Raw genomic sequence first — 20,549 nt, forward strand, 5'->3', positions numbered from 1 at the left:
TTACATGATGAGTATTACATAAGACCAGTGTGTATGTGCACTCCTAAATGTGACTTTCATTTTTCTGTACTTGTAATTTCAATACTCAGTCCTCACTATTCCTGCACCTTATATTTTGAGTATTACACAGGACCTGTGTGTATGTGCGTTTCTAAATGTAATTTTCATTCTTTTCTACCTGTAATTTCAAAATTCAGGTTTCCAAATTTCTGCAACTTACATGATGAGTATTACACAAGACCAGTGTGTATGTGCACTCCTAAATGTGACTTTCATTTTTCTGTACTTGTAATTTCAATACTCAGTCCTCACTATTCCTGCACCTTATATTTTGAGTATTACACAGGACCTGTGTGTATGTGCGTTTCTTAATGTAATTTTCATTCTTTTCTACTTGTAATTTCAAATTAAGGTTTCCAAATTTCTGCAACTTACATGATGAGTATTACACAAGACCAGTGTGTATGTGCACTCCTAAATGTGACTTTCATTTTTCTGTACTTGTAATTTCAATACTCAGTCCTCCCTATTCCTGCACCTTACATTTTGAGTATTACACAGGACCTGCGTGTATGTGCGCTTCTAAATGTAGCTTTCATTCTTTTGTACTTGTAATTTCAAACCTCAGTTCTCTCCTTTTATGCAGCTTACATATCAAGTGTTACGCAAGACTTGTGTGTTTGAACAGTACTTAACATCATATCAAAAACTGTTTTTTAAGAAATAAGTTGGTCGTTGGAGACCAAAATTACCTCTGGATGGTTGATTGAACAGGACCCGCCTGAATCCACGTCACCAGCCTGACACGGTTCATCTTTGGAAATCTGAAATATAAAGAACACTCACTGAATATGAGTTTGTTCCCAATTTAGAAAACAGTCCTCCCTATTCCTGCCCCTTACATTTTGAGTATTACACAGGACCTGTGTGTATGATCGCTTCTAAAACAGCTTTCATTCTTCTGTACTTGTAATTTCAAAACTTAGTCCTCCTTATTCCGGCACCTTACATTTTGAGTATTACACTGGACCTGTATGTGCGCTTCTAAATGTAACTTTCATTCTTTTGTACATGTAATTTCAAAACTCAGTCCTCCCTTTTTATGCAGCTTACATATCAAGTATTACACAAGACCTGTGTGTTTGAACCGTACTTAACAGTCATCCCCAACCACAGGCCGCAGATCAGTACCAGTCCGTGAACCAATTGGTACCGGCCGCACAAGAAAATATTTTCGTGTTACATATTGTCTGAGTATGGAGGATCGTTTATTTTGAAAACCCTTTAACCGGATTCTCTCGGTTACGTCTTGCTCACCACATTGAGCCCACAATGAGTAAGAAAGCGATATGTTAGGAAAGTTTCTTTGGAAAGGGGAAAAGGACCAGAGACAGGAGAGTGGATTTATCCTGGACTTGTAGGTGACTCCCATGTTCCAAGCTCACTCTGCATAATATGTACCGGCTTACAAATGAGGCAATGGAGCTTCAAACTGCTTTGCCATTACACCCTCTGCATTGTGTGTCATCGTTTCCAAGGTGGGATCATCTCATTGCAGAGAAACAAGCTCAGGACTCCCATTAATTTGTCATTGTCGTAAGTTAAAATTTTCATGAAAATAAATATTCGTTTTTGTGGCATTTTCAAATCTTATATTGAAGGGATGTGTGAACGTTAGCATAGTGACTAGAGTCAGAGAGCATTATGGCAGTGATCGAGACGAGAAAAGAGGAGTATAGCTTGTAAGTCTTAAGTCTGGTTCACACGGCAAGATTTTAGGATTGTCAGACGATTTTCCAAATTCTGTGACCACAGAGCTGATAAAAGTACAACAGGTTTATGTGTCCAGCCACATAACAGGAGCAAATCTTGCCATGTGAGCAGGCTTTAGTACAAAATGATGTCACAACTACAATCTACCTGCAATGCATATAGCTAGTGTAAGCATCAAGCCTTGACTGAATGAATAGCCTTGTGTCACGTTAATTTAATGATGGATAGCTGAAAAGTTACCGGGTTTATCAACTGTGGTAGCAATTTTGCTCCAACTCCACTCGTCATCATTTCTGTGGATATTCTTTGTACGAAATGCTGAATAAACATTCATGCTGTTTCTACATATCTCCGATGTCCACCGGACTCATTTTGGGCATGTCAGCTCAGCTGTTTGGGATTCCCCTCCATGAGCTACGTCACAGCGTTTTCTGATTGGCTGCCTGTCAAATTGAACAGGTTGAGTTCTAGCTCCCAATCAAGGAAAACCCTACAAGCTGTGAGAATATGCCCGATTTTAGATCGGAGCAGTCCCAATGTTCCAACGACTGGATGTGATCAGTCTTAGCATGCCATAGATGGCAGGATGAACGGTTACGATTATCGCAAGCAACATTCTAAGATTGTTGTAAGGAGAAATTCGGGGTAAAAAAAGAAGAACCCGAGCCACAGAAAAATGGCCAAGTCTTCACCGGTCCGCGGTGATAAAAAGGATGGGGACCACTGGTACTTAATATCATTTCAAAGACTTTATCTTAGAAAATAAGTTGGTCGATGGAGACCAAAATTACCTCTGCAAGGTTGGTTGAACAGAATCCGCATGCATCCACGTCACCAGCCTGACACAGTTCATCTTTGGAAATCTGAAATGTAAAGAACACTCACTAAATGTGAGTGTGTTCCCAATGTAGAAAACAGTCCTCTCTATTCCTGCACCTTACATTTTGAGTATTACACAGGACCTGTGAGTATGTGTCCTTCTCAATGTAACTTTCATTCTTCTGTATTTGTAATTTCGAAACTCAGTCCTCCCTATTCCTGCACCTTACATTTTGAGTATTACACAGGACTTGTGTGTATGTGCGCTTCTAAATGCAATTTTCATTTTTCTATACTTGTAATTTCAAAACTCAGTCCTCTCTTTTTATGCAGCCAACATATTTAATATTAGACAACACCTATGTGTTTTAACAGTACTTAATATCATTTCAATTACTTTATTTTAGAGAATAAGTTGGTTGATTGAGACCAAAATTACCTCTGGAGGGTTGGTTGAACAGAATCCACATGCATCCATGTCACCACCCTGACACAGTTCATCTTTGGAAATCTGAAATGTAAAGAACACTCTCTAAATGTGAGTTTGTTCCCAATGTAGAAAACAGTCCTTATTCCTGCACCTCACATTTTGAGTATTACACAGGACCTGAGTATTTGTGCTTCTCAATGTAACTTTCATTCTTCTGTACTTGTAATTTCGAAACTCAGTCCTCCCTATTCCTGCACCTTACATTTTGAGTATTACACAAGACCTGTGAGTACTCCTGATCAAAATCTTAAGACCAGTCAAAAAATTGCAAGAATTTGCATTTTGCACTATTGGATCTTAAGTCCAAATTAGAGCTTCACAATGTTAAAGGAAAAAAATCAGTGCAAGAGACAAGAACTTTTGAGCAGGCAATTTTCTGAAAACTGCATTTACACTCAAACATGATTTTTTTCAGCTGATCAAAAGTTTAAGACCATAGTCTTTAAAAGCCAAAAGATGTGCCAAACTCTGGATTCCATGTCATTTTCTGTCAAGTCTTTACACTGTCAAGACCTCGTGATGGCAAAAGCAAAAAAGCACACTGACTTTGAACGTAGTAGGATTGCTGAGCTGCATAAGCAAGGCCTCTCACAATGTGCCATCGCTGCTGAGGTTAGACGCAGTAAGACATATCATGTAGTAAGTCATTTTGCATTTTTTAAATGATCCTGAGGGTTATGGAACAAAAAAGTCAAGTGGTAGACCCAAAACAATTTCACCAGCTCTGAGCCGCAGGATCCGATTGGCTGTACGTCAAGACACGGGACGATCCTCTACCCAAATTAAGGCCATTACTGGTGCTGACTGCAGCCCAATAACCATCAGACCGCATCTGCGAGAGAAAGAAGGGCTTCAGAAACAAAACACAAAAAACGTCTTCAAAGGCCATGTCTTCTTTAACGCCACAAAATTTCCCGTTTGGACTTTGCAAGGGTGCGCCAAACATGGGACATTGAAAGGTGGAAGAAAGTTATCTTCTCTGATGAGAAAACATTTAACCTTGATGGTCCTGATGGCTTCCAACGTTACTGGCATGACAAGGAGATCCCACCTGAGATGTTTTCTACATGGCACAGTGGTGGGGGCGCAATCATGATTTGGGGTGCGTTTTCCTTCAATGGAACAATTGAGCTTCAGGTTGTGCAGGTTCATAAGGGGAGATGTTGCAGCGGGAATCCCTCATGACTGAGGGCCCTTGTCTGTGTGGTAATGATTGGGTTTTTCAACAGGACAATGCTGCAGTTCACAATGCCCGCTTGACAAGGGAGTTCTTCCAAGAGAATGACATCACTCTTTTTGAACATCGTGCATGTTCCCCGGATCTAAACCCAATTGAGAACATTTGGGGATGGATGGCAACGGAAGTTTACAAAAATGGACATCAGTTCCAGACAGTGAATGCCCTTCGTGAAGCCATCTTCAACACTTGGAGCAACATTTCCACTAGCCTCCTGGAAACATTGGCATCAAGCATGCCTAAATGATTGAAGTCATCAACTTCAATCATTCTTGAAGAGCTACCATTCTTGCAGCTCCACAAGAATGGTGGAGCTACTCATTACTGAGTCCTTTTTTTGACACTCTGATTTCTGTTTTGGGGGGTTTCTCTGGTTTTTTTGAGCTATGGTTTTAAACTTTTGATCAGCTGAAAAAAATCATGTTTGAGTGTAAATGCAGTTTTCAATGAATTCCCCACTCAAAAGTTTTTGTCTATTATGCTGATTTCTTCTTTTAACATTGTGAAGCTGTACTTAGAACCTTCTTAAGATCCAATAGTGCGAAATGTAAATTCTTGCAGTTTTTTAACTGGTCTTAAGATTTTGATCAGGAGTGTATGTGTGCTTCTAAATGTAATTTTCATTCTTCTATACTAGTAATTTCAAAACTCAGTCCTCCCTTTTAATCCAGCTAACATATTTAGTATTACACAACACCTATGTATTTGAACAGTACTTAATATCATTTCAATTACTTTATTTTAAAGAACAAGTTGGTCGATGGAGACCAAAATTACCTCTGCAAGGGTTGGTTGAACAGAATCCGCATGAATCCACGTCACCAGCCTGACACAGTTCATCTTTGGAAATCTGAAATGTAAAGAACACTCACTAAATGTGAGTTTGTTCCCAATGTAGAAAACAGTCCTCCCTATTCCTGCACCTTACATTTGAGTATTACACAGGACCTGTGTGTATGTGTGCTCCTCAATGTAACTTTCATTCTTCTGTACCTGTAATTTCAAAACTCAGTCCTCCCTATTCCTGCACCTTACATTTTGAGTATTACACAGGACCTGTGTGTATGTGTGCTTCTAAATGTAATTTTCATTCTTCTATACTTGTAATTTCAAAACTCAGTCCTCCCTTTTAATCCAGCTAACATATTTAGTATTACACAACACCTATGAGTTTGAACAGTACTTAATATGATTTCAATTACTTTATTTTAGAGAATAAGTTGGTCGATGGAGACCAAAATTACCTCTGCAAGGGTTGGTTGAACAAAATCCGCATGCATCCACGTCACCAGCCTGACACAGTTCATCTTTAGAAATCTGAAATGTAAAGAACACTCACTATATGTGAGTTTGTTCCCAATGTAGAAAACAGTCCTCCCTATTCCTGCACCTTACATTTTGAGTATTACACAGGACCTGTGTGTATGTGTGCTCCTCAATGTAACTTTCATTCTTCTATACTTGTAATTTCAAAACTCAGTCCTCCCTATTCCTGCACCTTACATTTTGAGTATTACACAGGACCTGTGTGTGTATGTGCGCTTCTAAATGTAATTTTCATTCTTCTATACTTGTCATTCCAATACTCAGTCCTCCTTTTTATGCAGCTAACATATCTAGTATTACACAACACATGTGTGTTTGAACAATAATATTTAATATCATTTCAATTACTTTATTTTAGAGAATAAGTTGGTCGTTGGAGACCAAAATTACCTCTGGAGGGTTGGTTGAACAGGATCCGCATGTCCACATCACCAGCCTGACAGTTCAACTTTGGAAATCTGAAATGAAGGGATGTACACTGAATTATTCCATAAATAAAGTCCACCAACTGTATGAGCAAAGCACCTTTAGCTGAACACACCTCTACCTGTAGGTACACATAATAAGTAGGATAAACTTTAAACAATGCAGATATATCAAATAGTAGCAAATGAAATTAAAATCAGTCAATTGATCTAATTGTATGTCTTTCTGTGGTTACTTAAACATTTTTTGTCAACTGAATGCAACTCATTATTTTGTACTTGTAATTTCAAAACTCAGTCCTCCCTATTGTTTTTGTTCATTGTTTTTCCAGGAACAAGAAAAAACTATTTGAGTAATATATATATATATATATATATATATATATGCTGCATATAATATAAGCTTTTGTATTTTGAGCAGTTGCTTGTCTCCTTTGGAAAAAGAAAGGTATTCTGATTATAATGATCATCGAACATGATCTATGCTAATAATGTGTAGTATAAAAATAGTTTAAAAGTGAAAAAGCAAAACAAAGGAAAAAACAATCCTTTAATAAACACTGGAATCCTATGCATAATAAAGTCACAACTCACCTTTAAATGAATTGGAGTATTTTACATCAAATCCTTCTTTATCTTCACCTAAGGAGCAATAACAATTGGAATCATGTTTGCTCTCTGAGACCTCTTTGCTGACATCTTCTGCAACGATCAGAGAATGTGTTGCTGAGTAACATGATACTGTATACCAGGGGTGTCAAACTCCAGGCCTCCTGGGCCAGTGTACTGCAACTTTTACATGTCTGTCTGGTCTAAAACACCTTAAGTATATTACTGAAATAGCTTCTCAGTGCAGTCAAGTTGATGACCATCCCATCTGATCCAGCCATGTGACATCAGAAACACATCTAAATGTTGCTGTACACCAGCCCTCAAGACCTTGAGTTTGACACCCCTGCTGTACATAATATGATTTGGTGTTATTTTATTCGAAAATGATGTACTGAAGTACACAGTTCTACATAATTGACTTTCTATTGACAGGTTCTCAAAATCTTTAAAAAATTAAAACATCATCTTAATACTAATTATTACTATCTAGGATAATTTGTGCCTGTGAAACAATATCACTCACTGATGTACAGAAAATGACCAAATACAGTTTTATCTAATTCTGGAGTGAGCCACCTTCCCTTTAAACTCTGGTACACTGGCTAACATGGTTGGTAATTACTAGCTAAACTGCTGCAAATCAGATGCTTTGGTGTATCCAAGCATCAAGTAACCTACAACATTCTGCAAAATTACTAAACTATATGTACTTAAATGTCTTAAGAGATTCTGTATGAGTCTTACCTCTTTCTCCACGCAAAACAAATGAAACAAGTTAAATGAATACTAATGGCTTGCACCTGGACTTGTCGGATTGTACCAAGTTGATAGAGGAGGAGGGATACAACAAAAGGAGAATTCCATTTTGTTTCTGAAGCACACAAGGTCTGATTTTTTTCCAGGAACAAGAAAAAACTATTTGAGTAATATTTTGTAACTTTTATTCAATATTTCAAAGTTAAATAGTTTATCATACATTTTTCTTTATTTAAGAGGCAACAGTTAGATGGTATCTCCCACCAGCAATGTTGTCACTTCTTTTAATCATTTCTGTTCAATCAATTAATCATGTTTATTTGTATAGCACATTTCAGCAGCAGGGCAGTTCCAAACACTATCATAAAAACAAACTGTTTTTATGATAAAGATCCAACATAAACTGTTGTCTAATGGCAGACACAACACCTGCAGAAAAAGGTTGGCTGATGTACCTGCCAATAGACAATTTAGACTACCTAGACAATCTACATGTATGCAGAGTAGCGACATTGAGATTACGACAAAATATACATTTTAAAAGTTTTGTGCTAACAGTAACATAAGTAATCATGATATTTTTGGCACTTTAAATATTTTTTAAATAAATGCTTTTTATTGTTATATTTGTAATTCTGTATTACTCCATGACTGGTTATCCCTTCTTTCAAATTCAAAAATACTTTATTGATCCTAAAAGGGAAATTAAATTTAAAAAAAAGCTTGGGTCCTCTACCACAAGCCTTGGAGCGTGAGTGGTCTTCATAGTATATTAGCAGTTCCCAAAGGTGTGCTTCTCTGTATCAAGAGGTCTGATGTATCTCCAGGTATTTGTTTGAATCACTCTTCCAGTTTAGGGGTCATTACCCTGAGGGTTTCAGTGACCACAGGCACTACTGTTGACTTCAACTTCCACATTCTTTGTAACCACCTAAGACCCAAACTCTTGCATGGCATGCATTATTAATTCGTCTGATATTTGGGTTGATTGGGACCTAATGATTGCAAAAACAAAGAATTATCTTTTTATATGATATCTGGACATCATTTTTCTCAGAAAAATACTTATTCATTTTAAATCACCATGTTTAGCACCATGGTAAAGCTATACAGTTGCTAACTTTTGTAAACTTACACAACAAAAGAAACACTGAACATCTTGAGTCTAACCTGTAATGTGTTATAATCTTCCACCACCACTAAGTCATAAAATAATGGCCTAACGTGTGGACACCAGACCCCATCTAGAGCAAAATTTAGTATTGTGGACTAGACAGTCCAAAATAAGTCATTCACTTATGTGGACAAATTTTTTCTCAGGTTCTAGGAGGATGATGGTTCTTTTTAGTCTTTGGTATTTCTCTAGTTTTTTTCTGTACCTTCTGTTCATTCAGGATAGTTACATCATAACAACTGCTTTGCTCTGCTGCTCAATGATCACCATGTTCAGTTGGTTTGCTTTTCCTGTTTTGTCTTCCTGTATATGGAAGGCCCACAGAATCTTAGCTTGTACGTTTTCTACCACCTTGTGTGGCATTTTCCATTTTAAAGAGGTGTGTTCAAGGTTATATTCCCTTCAGATGTTTCTTCACACTATTCTGGGTACTTGGTTGTGGCGTTCCATGTATTCTTATCATGCTACCATCTTGCATCCTGGTGTTAGCTACTAGATTGTCTCAGGGGACTCATTGCATAGCATTCACTGAATATCTTGCTTGGTATTACAAATCTGGGTCGTTATTGCTCTGGTTCTAGGGACCTGCTTATGTGCCATCATGAATACTGCCTCTGTGCTGTGATTCAGTCTAAGACTTTGTCAAATGGAGCTGTCAGTGCATACCTGTTGATTGTCTGGACCTTGTTTCTGTCATTGGACTTGCCTTACTATTTGTAAGTACAGTGGCTTGCAAAAATATCCATAGCCCTTGAACTTTTCCATATTTTGTCACAACTGCAAATATATTTTCACAGAATTTTATGGAAAATAAAAGCTAAAAGTCCAGTATTCAGCCCCCGTCCCCTGAATGCAACCAATTGTCTTCAGAAGTTGACTGCTAATGGTAAAAAATTCAACTCCTCTATGACTGCCACAAAAGTTGGCTAAGAGAATATTGGGGAACAAACAGCATGAAGTCCAAGGAACACACCAGACAGGACAGGGATAAAGTTGTGGAGAAGCTTAAAGCAGGCTTAGGCCATCTCACAGACTACTGTTCCATTAATCATCTGGAAATGGAAAGAGCAAATCACACAGCTGTGAACCTACCAAGAAAAGGTCATCCACCTAAACTTACAGGCTGAGCAAGAAGAGCACTGATCAGAGATACAGCCAAGAGGCTCATGGTGGATCTGGATGAAATGCAGAGATATCCACACCTCAGGTGGGGGAATCTGTCCACAGTATAACTATTAGTCATGCACTGCAAAAATGTGGTTTTATGGAAGAGTGGCAATAGAAAAGCCATGGTATAAAGAAAACTATAAGAAGTCCCTATAACTATGAGAAGTTGCAGTTTGCCAAAAGCCATATTGGGATACAGCAAAAATGATAAGACAAGACCAAAATGAACTTTTTGGCAAAAATGCAAAGCACTATTTGTGGTGGAGAACAAACACTGCACATCAATCTGAGCACACCTTCCCCACTGACAAACATGGTGGTGGCAGCATCTTGCTCTAAGGGTGCTTCTTTTCTTCAGGGACAGGGAAAATTGTTAGAGTTGATTGTAAGATGGACTAAGCCAAATACAGGGTAATCTTGGAAGAAAACCTGAACACACCTGAACCTGGAGTCTGCAAAAGACTTGAGGCTGGGGCAGAGGTTCACCTTCCAGAAGGACAACTACCCTAAACATAAAGCCAGATCTACAATGGAATGGTTTAAATAAAAACATATTTATGTGTTAGAATGGCAAAGTCAAAGTCTAGACATAAACTCAGCAGAGATTCTTTGGCAAGATCTGAAAACTGCTGACAAGTCAATTTTATTTGTATAGCATATTTCAGCCACAAGGCCAAAGTGCTTTACATCAAAGAACTAAAAAGTCATAAAAATAACATACATTTACCATAAAAAGAAAAACAAAGAAATTAAATTCAAAGTAAAATCAAAATTAAAATCATATACATAAAATATATTGATACATCTACCAATGATTAAGATTCAGAAACAACTGTAAATTGGTGTGGTTTTAGCCTTGATTTAAAGGAATTCAACTGTGTTGCAGTTTTCTGGAAGTTTATTCAAGATTTGTGGTACATTGAAGCTAAATTCTGCTTCAAAATGCTTGGTTCTGGGGATGCAGAGCAGACCAGAATCAACAAACTGTTAGCAGTGGAATAGTTTGGTGAAAAAATTGCTTTATTATGGTTTATATTTATTTTTATCCATGCACTTATTCCACACATTTATTATTCATAATATTTTAATTAAACAAAATTTGATCAAAATATATATTAATTTCTGTATATTTTTAGGTGTCACATACATTCCAAGGTTGGGTTTAGGCATCCAACTAACCTTTATAAAATATTCAGTCTTATAGCACAGAGTAATCATATTGCCATCTCATCCCCAGTGTAAGAGTTGGCAATTTACACACAATTCATGTGTGTAAACAGCGACACGTGAATTAGAAAGACACTGTAGTAATTAGCAGGACCTTCCGGCAGACAACCAATCAGAATGAGAGGTTGTGTGAATATTCATGAGGTCCTGCTATTACACAAACCTGCCATAGGGGGCGCTGTGGTGATACACAGATTATACACAAAATCAGGTTTATGTGTATTAACCGGACATCTCGTTTTTTTGCATTTTTGGGGTTATTAGACCAATAGAAACCTTTCTACGCTTTTAGATTTTTGTCAAAATTAGCAGGACACCGCTCCTGTCCCGTTAATTCAAAATGTCCTGCTAGTGTTGTGTGTATTCTGACGAAATGTCCTGCTAAACCACATTTACCAACGCACACACACACACACACACACACACACACACACACACACACACACACACACACACACACACAGATTACAGTGGATTTATTACAGGGATTATAAACGTCATCAGATGAATTATTAAGTTTTTGAGTCAGCTGGTCAAACTGAATGCATTCAGACTCTGTGGGGCTCGGCGCGCCGCCTCCTGCTGGCCAACCAGTGGAACTTCACCAGGGATGTGCAGCAGGAGGCGAGTCTCACATGCAGAGCGAATCAGAGCTTCTGCAGTTTGAAACCAGTGAAAAATAAAACGTGACTTTGTGTTGGCAGGAAATTCAATTTAATAAACAGGAATTAAAGTCGACCAACTTAATCACTGGATTTACATTTTAACCGCTAAAGTTATTACACCTGGAAACACTATAAACTATAAACTCTATTTGTTATTAAAGTTTAACCTTTTTTCGTTTTCAAACAAAATGTTTTATGCATTTATGTTACAGTTTATGTGCTTTTCTGTTTTGTTTAGTCAAAACGCAGAAATAAATACCACAAGATGTGTTAGCTGAACTAATAACTAGATGCAAATGCTACAGAAGCTAAAGATGCTAAAGAGGCTAATGAAGCTACAGAAGCTAAAGATGCTAAAGAGGCTAATGAAGCTACAGAAGCTAATGAAGCTACAGAAGCTAATGAAGCTACAGAAGCTAATGAAGCTACAGAAGCTAATGAAGCTACAGAAGCTAAAGATGCTACAGAGGCTAATGAAGCTACAGAAGCTAAAGATGCTACAGAAGCTAAAGACGCTAGAGAAGCTAATGAAGCTGAAGATGCTATAGAAGCTATGAAAGCTAAAGATGCTGGAGAAGCTAAAGACGCTAGAGAAGCTAAAGACGCTAGAGAAGCTAATGAAGCTAAAGATGCTAGAGAAGCTATGAAAGCTAAAGATGCTAGAGAAGCTACGAAAGCTAAAGATGCTGGAGAAGCTATGAAAGCTAAAGATGCTAGAGAAGCTAATGAAGCTACAAAAGCTAAAGATGCTAGAGAAGCTAATGAAGCTACAAAAGCTAAAGATGCTAGAGAAGCTATGAAAGCTAAAGATGCTAGAGAAGCTAATGAAGCTACAAAAGCTAAAGATGCTAGAGAAGCTAATGAAGCTACAAAAGCTAAAGATGCTAGAGAAGCTATGAAAGCTAAAGATGCTAGAGAAGCTAATGAAGCTACAAAAGCTAAAGATGCTAGAGAAGCTAATGAAGCTACAAAAGCTAAAGATGCTAGAGAAGCTAATGAAGCTACAAAAGCTAAAGATGCTAGAGAAGCTATGAAAGCTAAAGATGCTAGAGAAGCTAATGAAGCTACAAAAGCTAAAGATGCTAGAGAAGCTAATGAAGCTACAAAAGCTAAAGATGCTAGAGAAGCTATGAAAGCTAAAGATGGTAGAGAAGCTAATGAAGCTACAAAAGCTAAAGATGCTAGAGAAGCTAATGAAGCTACAAAAGCTAAAGATGCTAGAGAAGCTAATGAAGCTACAAAAGCTAAAGATGCTAGAGAAGCTAATGAAGCTACAAAAGCTAAAGATGCTAGAGAAGCTATGAAAGCCAAAGATGGTAGAGAAGCTAATGAAGCTACAAAAGCTAAAGATGCTAGAGAAGCTAATGAAGCTACAAAAGCTAAAGATGCTAGAGAAGCTATGAAAGCCAAAGATGGTAGAGAAGCTAATGAAGCTACAAAAGCTAAAGATGCTAGAGAAGCTAATGAAGCTACAAAAGCTAAAGATGCTAGAGAAGCTAATGAAGCTACAAAAGCTAAAGATGCTAGAGAAGCTATGAAAGCTAAAGATGCTAGAGAAGCTAATGAAGCTACAAAAGCTAAAGATGCTAGAGAAGCTATGAAAGCTAAAGATGCTAGAGAAGCTATGAAAGCTAAAGATGCTAGAGAAGCTAATGAAGCTACAAAAGCTAAAGATGCTAGAGAAGCTAATGAAGCTACAAAAGCTAAAGATGCTAGAGAAGCTATGAAAGCTAAAGATGCTAGAGAAGCTAATGAAGCTATAAAAGCTAAAGATGCTAGGGAAGCTATAAAAGCTAAAGATGCTAGTGAAGCTATAAAAGCTAAAGATGCTAGTGAAGCTAATGAAGCTATGAAGGAGAACCGTGTGACGTTTTCGGCCACCAGATGCAGAAATCTGTCTGATAATTAGATCATTCCTGAGCGGACAGGAAGATGATCCCGTTTAGCAGAACATCTTCGCACCAACGCGGCTGTAAATAAACCACCGGTAGGATTTGTTTAGATAGACATATTTTTAACGAACCAGAAACCCAGACAGACTAAGGCAGTGTGTCCAAACTGCGGTCTGGGGTCCATTTGTGGCCCTTGAAATGATTTTGTTTGGCCCCTGACTCCAAGTCAACCATGGCAGAAAAACACGACCCAAAAATGTGTAAATTTCCTGTTTTCCTATAAATAACCCAGCAGTCTGAAGCCTGTTTTATGCTTTTTATCACTAATGATTCACAGTTTTCATCAAAATAAATTCATTTTTCCATTTTTAATTAAATGCCATCAGTTCAACTCTGCCGGTTTTGGTGCAGAAAGTTTGTACACCCTGCACTGACATAAATGTGAGGCTCACCAGCAGGAAAATCCCAAACAATCATTCGTTTTCCCGCCAGGCTGATTCTGATCTTTTCACCGCCAAACGATCCGATCGGAGCCTCTGAACCGCATCACATCCGGTAGCTTTTAACCTTTCTGTCGCTGATCCGCCGTAATTCAGCAGCAGAGGAAGCCAGGCAGGAAATCTGGGCGTAAACAATGTCTTCAAATGATGATTCGATCATAAACGCAGGCTGATCCATGTGTTCCGGACTTTATTGTGAATCTGCTCTTTTCATTTCACTCCTGAGTGATTAGGAACTGGTGCTGCTTCGGCGGCCTGAGCCCTGCTGGTGATCTGTGTTTTCCTCCAGCCGCCGCGTGACTCACCTCGGGTTTCCAGCTCGCATGAGCAGCGCTGACCGTTTCCTCTTAATGTCACGGCCGCTGACATTTCGCTCTGCGGCTGGAAGCAGCTTTTCTCCACGTTCGGATCGAGCGGAGCTGCAATCAAACCGAGACGCTCCGCTGGCCGCAAACAAACCTCATCCAACGGCGGAGAAGGAAAAGCTGATGGCAGACGCCATCACACGTTGCTCAAAGGCCACAAACAGCCAGGAGCTGAAGGTTCGATTCCCACTGGGAGCCACAGCATTTTTTTTCCAACCAACAAAGTTTAAACTCCAGAGAGAAAACACCATAAAACTATTTAATTAGCTCTTTCAGAAACATGTTTTTCCCCATGTTGACTTTAGGAACAATAAAGAATTTCCCACATGAGCAAAACTGCAGAAAAACAAGGCTAAACTCAGTGGCAGCGCTAACTTAGGCGCTAACCCAAAGCACTGGCTAGCAGTACTGTAACATTAGCTACAGTAACGCTAAAATGCTACAACAACTAATGCTAAAGCTCTGGCTAATGCTAAAGCTCTAGCTTTAGCATTAGCTCTAGCTTTAGCATTAACTAATGCTAACGCTAACATCAATTCAAATTCTATCTGCCCTTGAAAGACTAAAACCCTCGAGCACCAACTTAATTATGACATCTTCCATCCTGTTTGTTTCTTTATTGAGGGTTATTAATTCCGTTATTAATTCAGTTATTAATTTAATTAATAAATGAATTTTTATTTACCAAATAAACACATTTTTCTGACATGTGTTCAAAATTTTCATCTATTTTACATTTTTAACTTTGCTAATCAGATCCTTTAAAAGTCCTTCAGTTAATGTAAATCTCAGGATTTTATTCAATACCAACGCATAAATTAAGTATGTTTAAGCATAAAACGCATATATTAAGTGTTAGCATCCTGTGTTAGCACGGTGTGCTATGATCTTGTGTTAGCATGCTGCGTTAGCATGCTGTGTTAGTACGCTGCGTTAGCATGCTGCATTAGTATGCTGCGTTAGCACGCTGTTAGCATGCTGTGTTAGCACACTGTGATAGCATGCTGTGTTAGCATGCTGTGTTAGCATGCTGTTAGCACGCTGTGTTAGCATGCTGTGTTAGCATGTTGTGTTAGCATGCTGTGTTAGCACGCTGTGTTAGCATGCTGTTAGCATGCTGTGTTAGCATGTTGTGTTAGCATGCTGTGTTAGCATGTTGTGTTAGCATGCTGTGTTAGCACGCTGTGTAAGCATGCTGTTAGCATGCTGTGTTAGCATGCTGTGTTAGCATGTTGTGTTAGCATGCTTTGTTAGCATGCTGCGTTAGCACACTGTGATAGCATGCTGTGTTAGCACGCTGTGTTAGCATGCTGTTAGCATGCTGTGTTAGCATGTTGTGTTAGCATGCTGTGTTAGCATGCTGTTTTAGCATGTTGTGTTAGCATGCTGTGTTAGCATGCTGTGTTAGCACGCTGTGTTAGCATGCTGTTAGCATGCTGTGTTAGCATGCTGTGTCAGCACGTTGTGTTAGCATGCTGCGCTATCACGCTGCAGTACCTGGAGAAGTGCTGCTGCAGTGTCACCATCTGCTGCTCAGTCGGCTCTCGGCTCTCCAACGTTTCACCAGCTGGGGTTTTATTCTGGATCCGACTCGACGGCGGCGCTGCAGGGCAAACAGCAAACAGTTTGTGTTCATCCTTCAAAACTAAATCCCATGAAGGATTTCAAAGATTCTGCACATCTGTTCACTGATCTGGAGGGAAAGCAAAGTGAAGGCAACACATTGTTTATGCCCAAGAAGTTTTTCCTGTCATATTTAATTTAAGGTATCAAGTTCCATAAAGAAATTATCTCCGTTTAACAGAAACAGGATGAGAGGCAGATCGTCCATTTCATTGCCTGCTGTGAGCTAAAGTTTCACCCAACACAACATTTCTGTGGTTTTCTTAAAATCATTTAGATATTTGAAAAACAGTCTGTTTTTTTCTGGCTTTATGCTAAAATAAACTAAACTAAGCTACATACAGTTCAGCTAAGCTAGGAGAGGCTAACCCAAACCAAGCTAAAATAAGCGGCGCTAAAGTAAAAGAAGATAAAATAAGTTACACCAAGCCAAGATAAGGTGAAGAACAATAAGGTAAAACAAACTAAACTGTGTTTAAACAAACCATTTTAAGCTAGGATGAGATAATACAGACTAAACAATGACAACTAGCCAAGTTAAACAAGAAACTAGCATAAGCTAAGATACAATAGCATTTTAATTTTCTTCCATCTGGATCATAAAAAGTAAAAGCTTGAAAATCGACTAAGATAAAAAAAATGTCTGTTTTTAACTTTAGAAATTTAAATGTTGAGTTTTCACAACTCAACTTGCTGGAGATAAAATGATATTTTCTGCCAAGCCGCGTTTTCTTTAGCACCGATTCATGTTTAGTAGCAGATTAATGTTGTTGTTTTATCTGGTTGTTGAGCCAAAGGAAGGGAAACCAGAAGAAGATCAGGGAAACCGGAAGAAGATCAGGGAAACCGGAAGAAGATCATCCGCGGCTCCTGTTTTCTCCTTACGCTGAATATTAGAGACTGTTGGAGTAATTATGCTTCATGTGATTTCATGTGTTACATGCAGATGTTTTATTAAACCGGATTTATATGTTTGAATCAGTCGGATCTCAGACGGAAGCCGAGGTTTCTCCTGTAGATCCGTACCGCCCCCTGCTGGCTGCCGGCTGCCAACACGCCGGATCCGTTCAGCCGTTTATTTTACAGGATTTAATTTTAATTCCCGCTATAATCCAGTTTAGCGCGTCATAACAACAAACCCCGTTGTTTAGTTTTAAAGCTTCTTCATGAATCCTTATAATATCTGAAAAGAGGATTTTGACTCTGAAAGGTGAAAAAGCAGCTCTGGTTAAATTATGTTCTTATTTTTTACTATACATATAAAGTAACATGTTACAGATTTTATGATTCACAAAGTGATTAATTGTTAGTTTAATCAGAAAAGTGAAAAATGTTCCTGCCAGCAGAGGGCGCTCTTCTCATTTTAAATCTTGCTGCTTTATTTTTATATAAAACTGATTTTTAACTTTCAACACAAATAATGAAGAAAACTGCAAAATAAGAAAACTACTATAAAAAGTTACTAATGTTTAAAATACATTTAATAAATATTTTCTGCTGTTTTGACTCTGAGCCTCACAAACAACAAAGTTATTAAAATAATTCACTTTTCGTAAAAAATAGATAAAAATTGTCGACTCTAATATTTTTATAAGCAAATATAAAATATTAAAAATTAATTTGAAATTGGTTAATAATAATGATCATATTTCTCACTTTATCTAATTAAATGTAACGTTACAGTTGATTTAAATAAAGATGCAAATTTAAAAAAATAAAAACTTTAAATATTTCACACTTTTTGATACATTTGATTTTTATTCTTCACAAAAATTTTTTTATATCTTTTATTTTCTGAGTGGCTGATTTATAAAGGCTCTTATTGTGAAAGGACATAACAGTAGAATTAGGTGATTATTATGGGATGTTTGGACTCAATGATGCTTTGAGACGGACGGAGCAGCAGAACCATCAGAACAGGTGGAGAAACAGGAGGACCAGGAGAAACAAGAGGACCAGGGTGGAGAAACATGAGGACCAGGGTGGAGAAACAGGAGGACCAGGAGAAACATGAGGACCAGGATGGAGAAACATGAGGACCAGGTGGAGAAACACGAGGACCAGGAGAAACATGAGGACCAGGTGGAGAAACATGAGGACCAGGGTGGAGAAACATGAGGACCAGGATGGAGAAACACGAGGACCAGGAGAAACATGAGGACCAGGTGGAGAAACATGAGGACCAGGGTGGAGAAACATGAGGACCAGGGTGGAGAAACATGAGGACCAGGATGGAGAAACATGAGGACCAGGAGAAACATGAGGACCAGGGTGGAGAAACATGAGGACCAGGTGGAGAAACATGAGGACCAGGTGGAGAAACATGAGGACCAGGGTGGAGAAACATGAGGACCAGGTGGAGAAACATGAGGACCAGGTGGAGAAACATGAGGACCAGGTGGAGAAACATGAGGACCAGGTGGAGAAACATGAGGACCAGGAGAAACATGAGGACCAGGGTGGAGAAACATGAGGACCAGGTGGAGAAACATGAGGACCAGGGTGGAGAAACATGAGGACCAGGGTGGAGAAACATGAGGACCAGGGTGGAGAAACATGAGGACCAGGTGGAGAAACATGAGGACCAGGTGGAGAAACACGAGGACCAGGTGGAGAAACATGAGGACCAGGTGGAGAAACACGAGGACCAGGTGGAGAAACATGAGGACCAGGAGAAACATGAGGACCAGGGTGGAGAAACATGAGGACCAGGGTGGAGAAACATGAGGACCAGGGTGGAGAAACATGAGGACCAGGGTGGAGAAACATGAGGACCAGGAGAAACATGAGGACCAGGGTGGAGAAACATGAGGACCAGGGTGGAGAAACATGAGGACCAGGGTGGAGAAACATGAGGACCAGGTGGAGAAACATGAGGACCAGGAGAAACATGAGGACCAGGGTGGAGAAACAGGAGGACCAGGAGAAACATGAGGACCAGGGTGGAGAAACATGAGGACCAGGATGGAGAAACACGAGGACCAGGAGAAACATGAGGACCAGGGTGGAGAAACAGGAGGACCAGAAGAAACATGAGGACCAGGGTGGAGAAACAGGAGGACCAGGAGAAACATGAGGACCAGGAGAAACATGAGGACCAGGTGGAGAAACATGAGGACCAGGGTGGAGAAACAGGAGGACCAGAAGAAACATGAGGACCAGGGTGGAGAAACAGGAGGACCAGGAGAAACATGAGGACCAGGGTGGAGAAACATGAGGACCAGGATGGAGAAACAGGAGGACCAGAAGAAACATGAGGACCAGGGTGGAGAAACAGGAGGACCAGGAGAAACATGAGGACCAGGGTGGAGAAACATGAGGACCAGGGTGGAGAAACAGGAGGACTAGGGTGGAGAAACATGAGGACCAGGGTGGAGAAACATGAGGACCAGGGTGGAGAAACATGAGGACCAGGATGGAGAAACACGAGGACCAGGGTGGAGAAACAGGAGGACTAGGGTGGAGAAACATGAGGACCAGGGTGGAGAAACATGAGGACCAGGTGGAGAAACATGAGGACCAGGGTGGAGAAACATGAGGACCAGGGTGGAGAAACATGAGGACCAGGATGGAGAAACACGAGGACCAGGGTGGAGAAACATGAGGACCAGGGTGGAGAAACAGGAGGACCAGAAGAAACATGAGGACCAGGTGGAGAAAAAGGAGGACCAGGGTGGAGAAACATGAGGACCAGGGTGGAGAAACAGGAGGACCAGAAGAAACATGAGGACCAGGTGGAGAAACAGGAGGACTAGGGTGGAGAAACATGAGGACCAGGGTGGAGAAACAGGAGGACCAGGAGAAACATGAGGACCAGGGTGGAGAAACATGAGGACCAGGGTGGAGAAACAGGAGGACCAGGTGGAGAAACATGAGGACCAGGGTGGAGAAACATGAGGACCAGGGTGGAGAAACATGAGGACCAGGTGGAGAAACATGAGGACCAGGGTGGAGAAACATGAGGACCAGGATGGAGAAACATGAGGACCAGGGTGGAGAAACACGAGGACCAGGGTGGAGAAACATGAGGACCAGGTGGAGAAACATGAGGACCAGGGTGGAGAAACATGAGGACCAGGGTGGAGAAACATGAGGACCAGGGTGGAGAAACATGAGGACCAGGGTGGAGAAACATGAGGACCAGGGTGGAGAAACATGAGGACCAGGGTGGAGAAACATGAGGACCAGGAGAAACAGGAGGACCAGGGTGGAGAAACAGGAGGACCAGGAGAAACAGGAGGACCAGGAGAAACAGGAGGACCAGGGTGGAGAAACATGAGGACCAGGAGAAACAGGAGGACCAGGAGAAACAGGAGGACCAGGGTGGAGAAACATGAGGACCAGGGTGGAGAAACATGAGGACCAGGAGAAACATGAGGACCAGGGTGGAGAACAGGCAGGGAACAGGAGGACCAGGGTGGAGAAACAGGAGGACCAGGAGAAACAGGAGGACCAGGGTGGAGAAACATGAGGACCAGGGTGGAGAAACAGGAGGACC

The 20,549-nt window shown here is 40.0% G+C and overlaps 1 protein-coding gene and 1 long non-coding RNA gene across 8 annotated transcripts in view; both read right to left on the bottom strand.

The window, feature by feature from the left end:
- LOC103460713 (uncharacterized) overlaps window positions 1-20,549 on the bottom strand; it is a 91,220-nt gene that overhangs the window by 42,232 nt on the left and 28,439 nt on the right. For all 7 annotated transcript variants that reach the window (XR_014086726.1, XM_081604766.1, XM_081604764.1 and 4 more), the window contains one exon: window positions 15,926-16,031. Coding sequence is in view for 6 of the 7 variants with exons in the window: in XM_081604766.1 (XP_081460892.1) it covers window positions 15,926-15,954 (29 nt within the window). In the remaining variant the exon portion in view is untranslated. The remainder of the gene's footprint in view (window positions 1-15,925; window positions 16,032-20,549) is intronic.
- LOC145554290 (uncharacterized) lies at window positions 729-5,189 on the bottom strand. Its single transcript, XR_014090312.1, has 4 exons — window positions 5,097-5,189; window positions 3,032-3,103; window positions 2,565-2,636; window positions 729-824 (listed from the first exon to the last, which is right to left on the bottom strand). It is a non-coding gene; the product is annotated as an uncharacterized LOC145554290 (long non-coding RNA).

Source organism: Poecilia reticulata, chromosome 2 (genome assembly GCF_904066995.2).
Source record: "Poecilia reticulata chromosome 2, P_reticulata-male-v2, whole genome shotgun sequence".
Classification (NCBI taxonomy): Eukaryota; Metazoa; Chordata; class Actinopteri; order Cyprinodontiformes; family Poeciliidae; genus Poecilia; species Poecilia reticulata.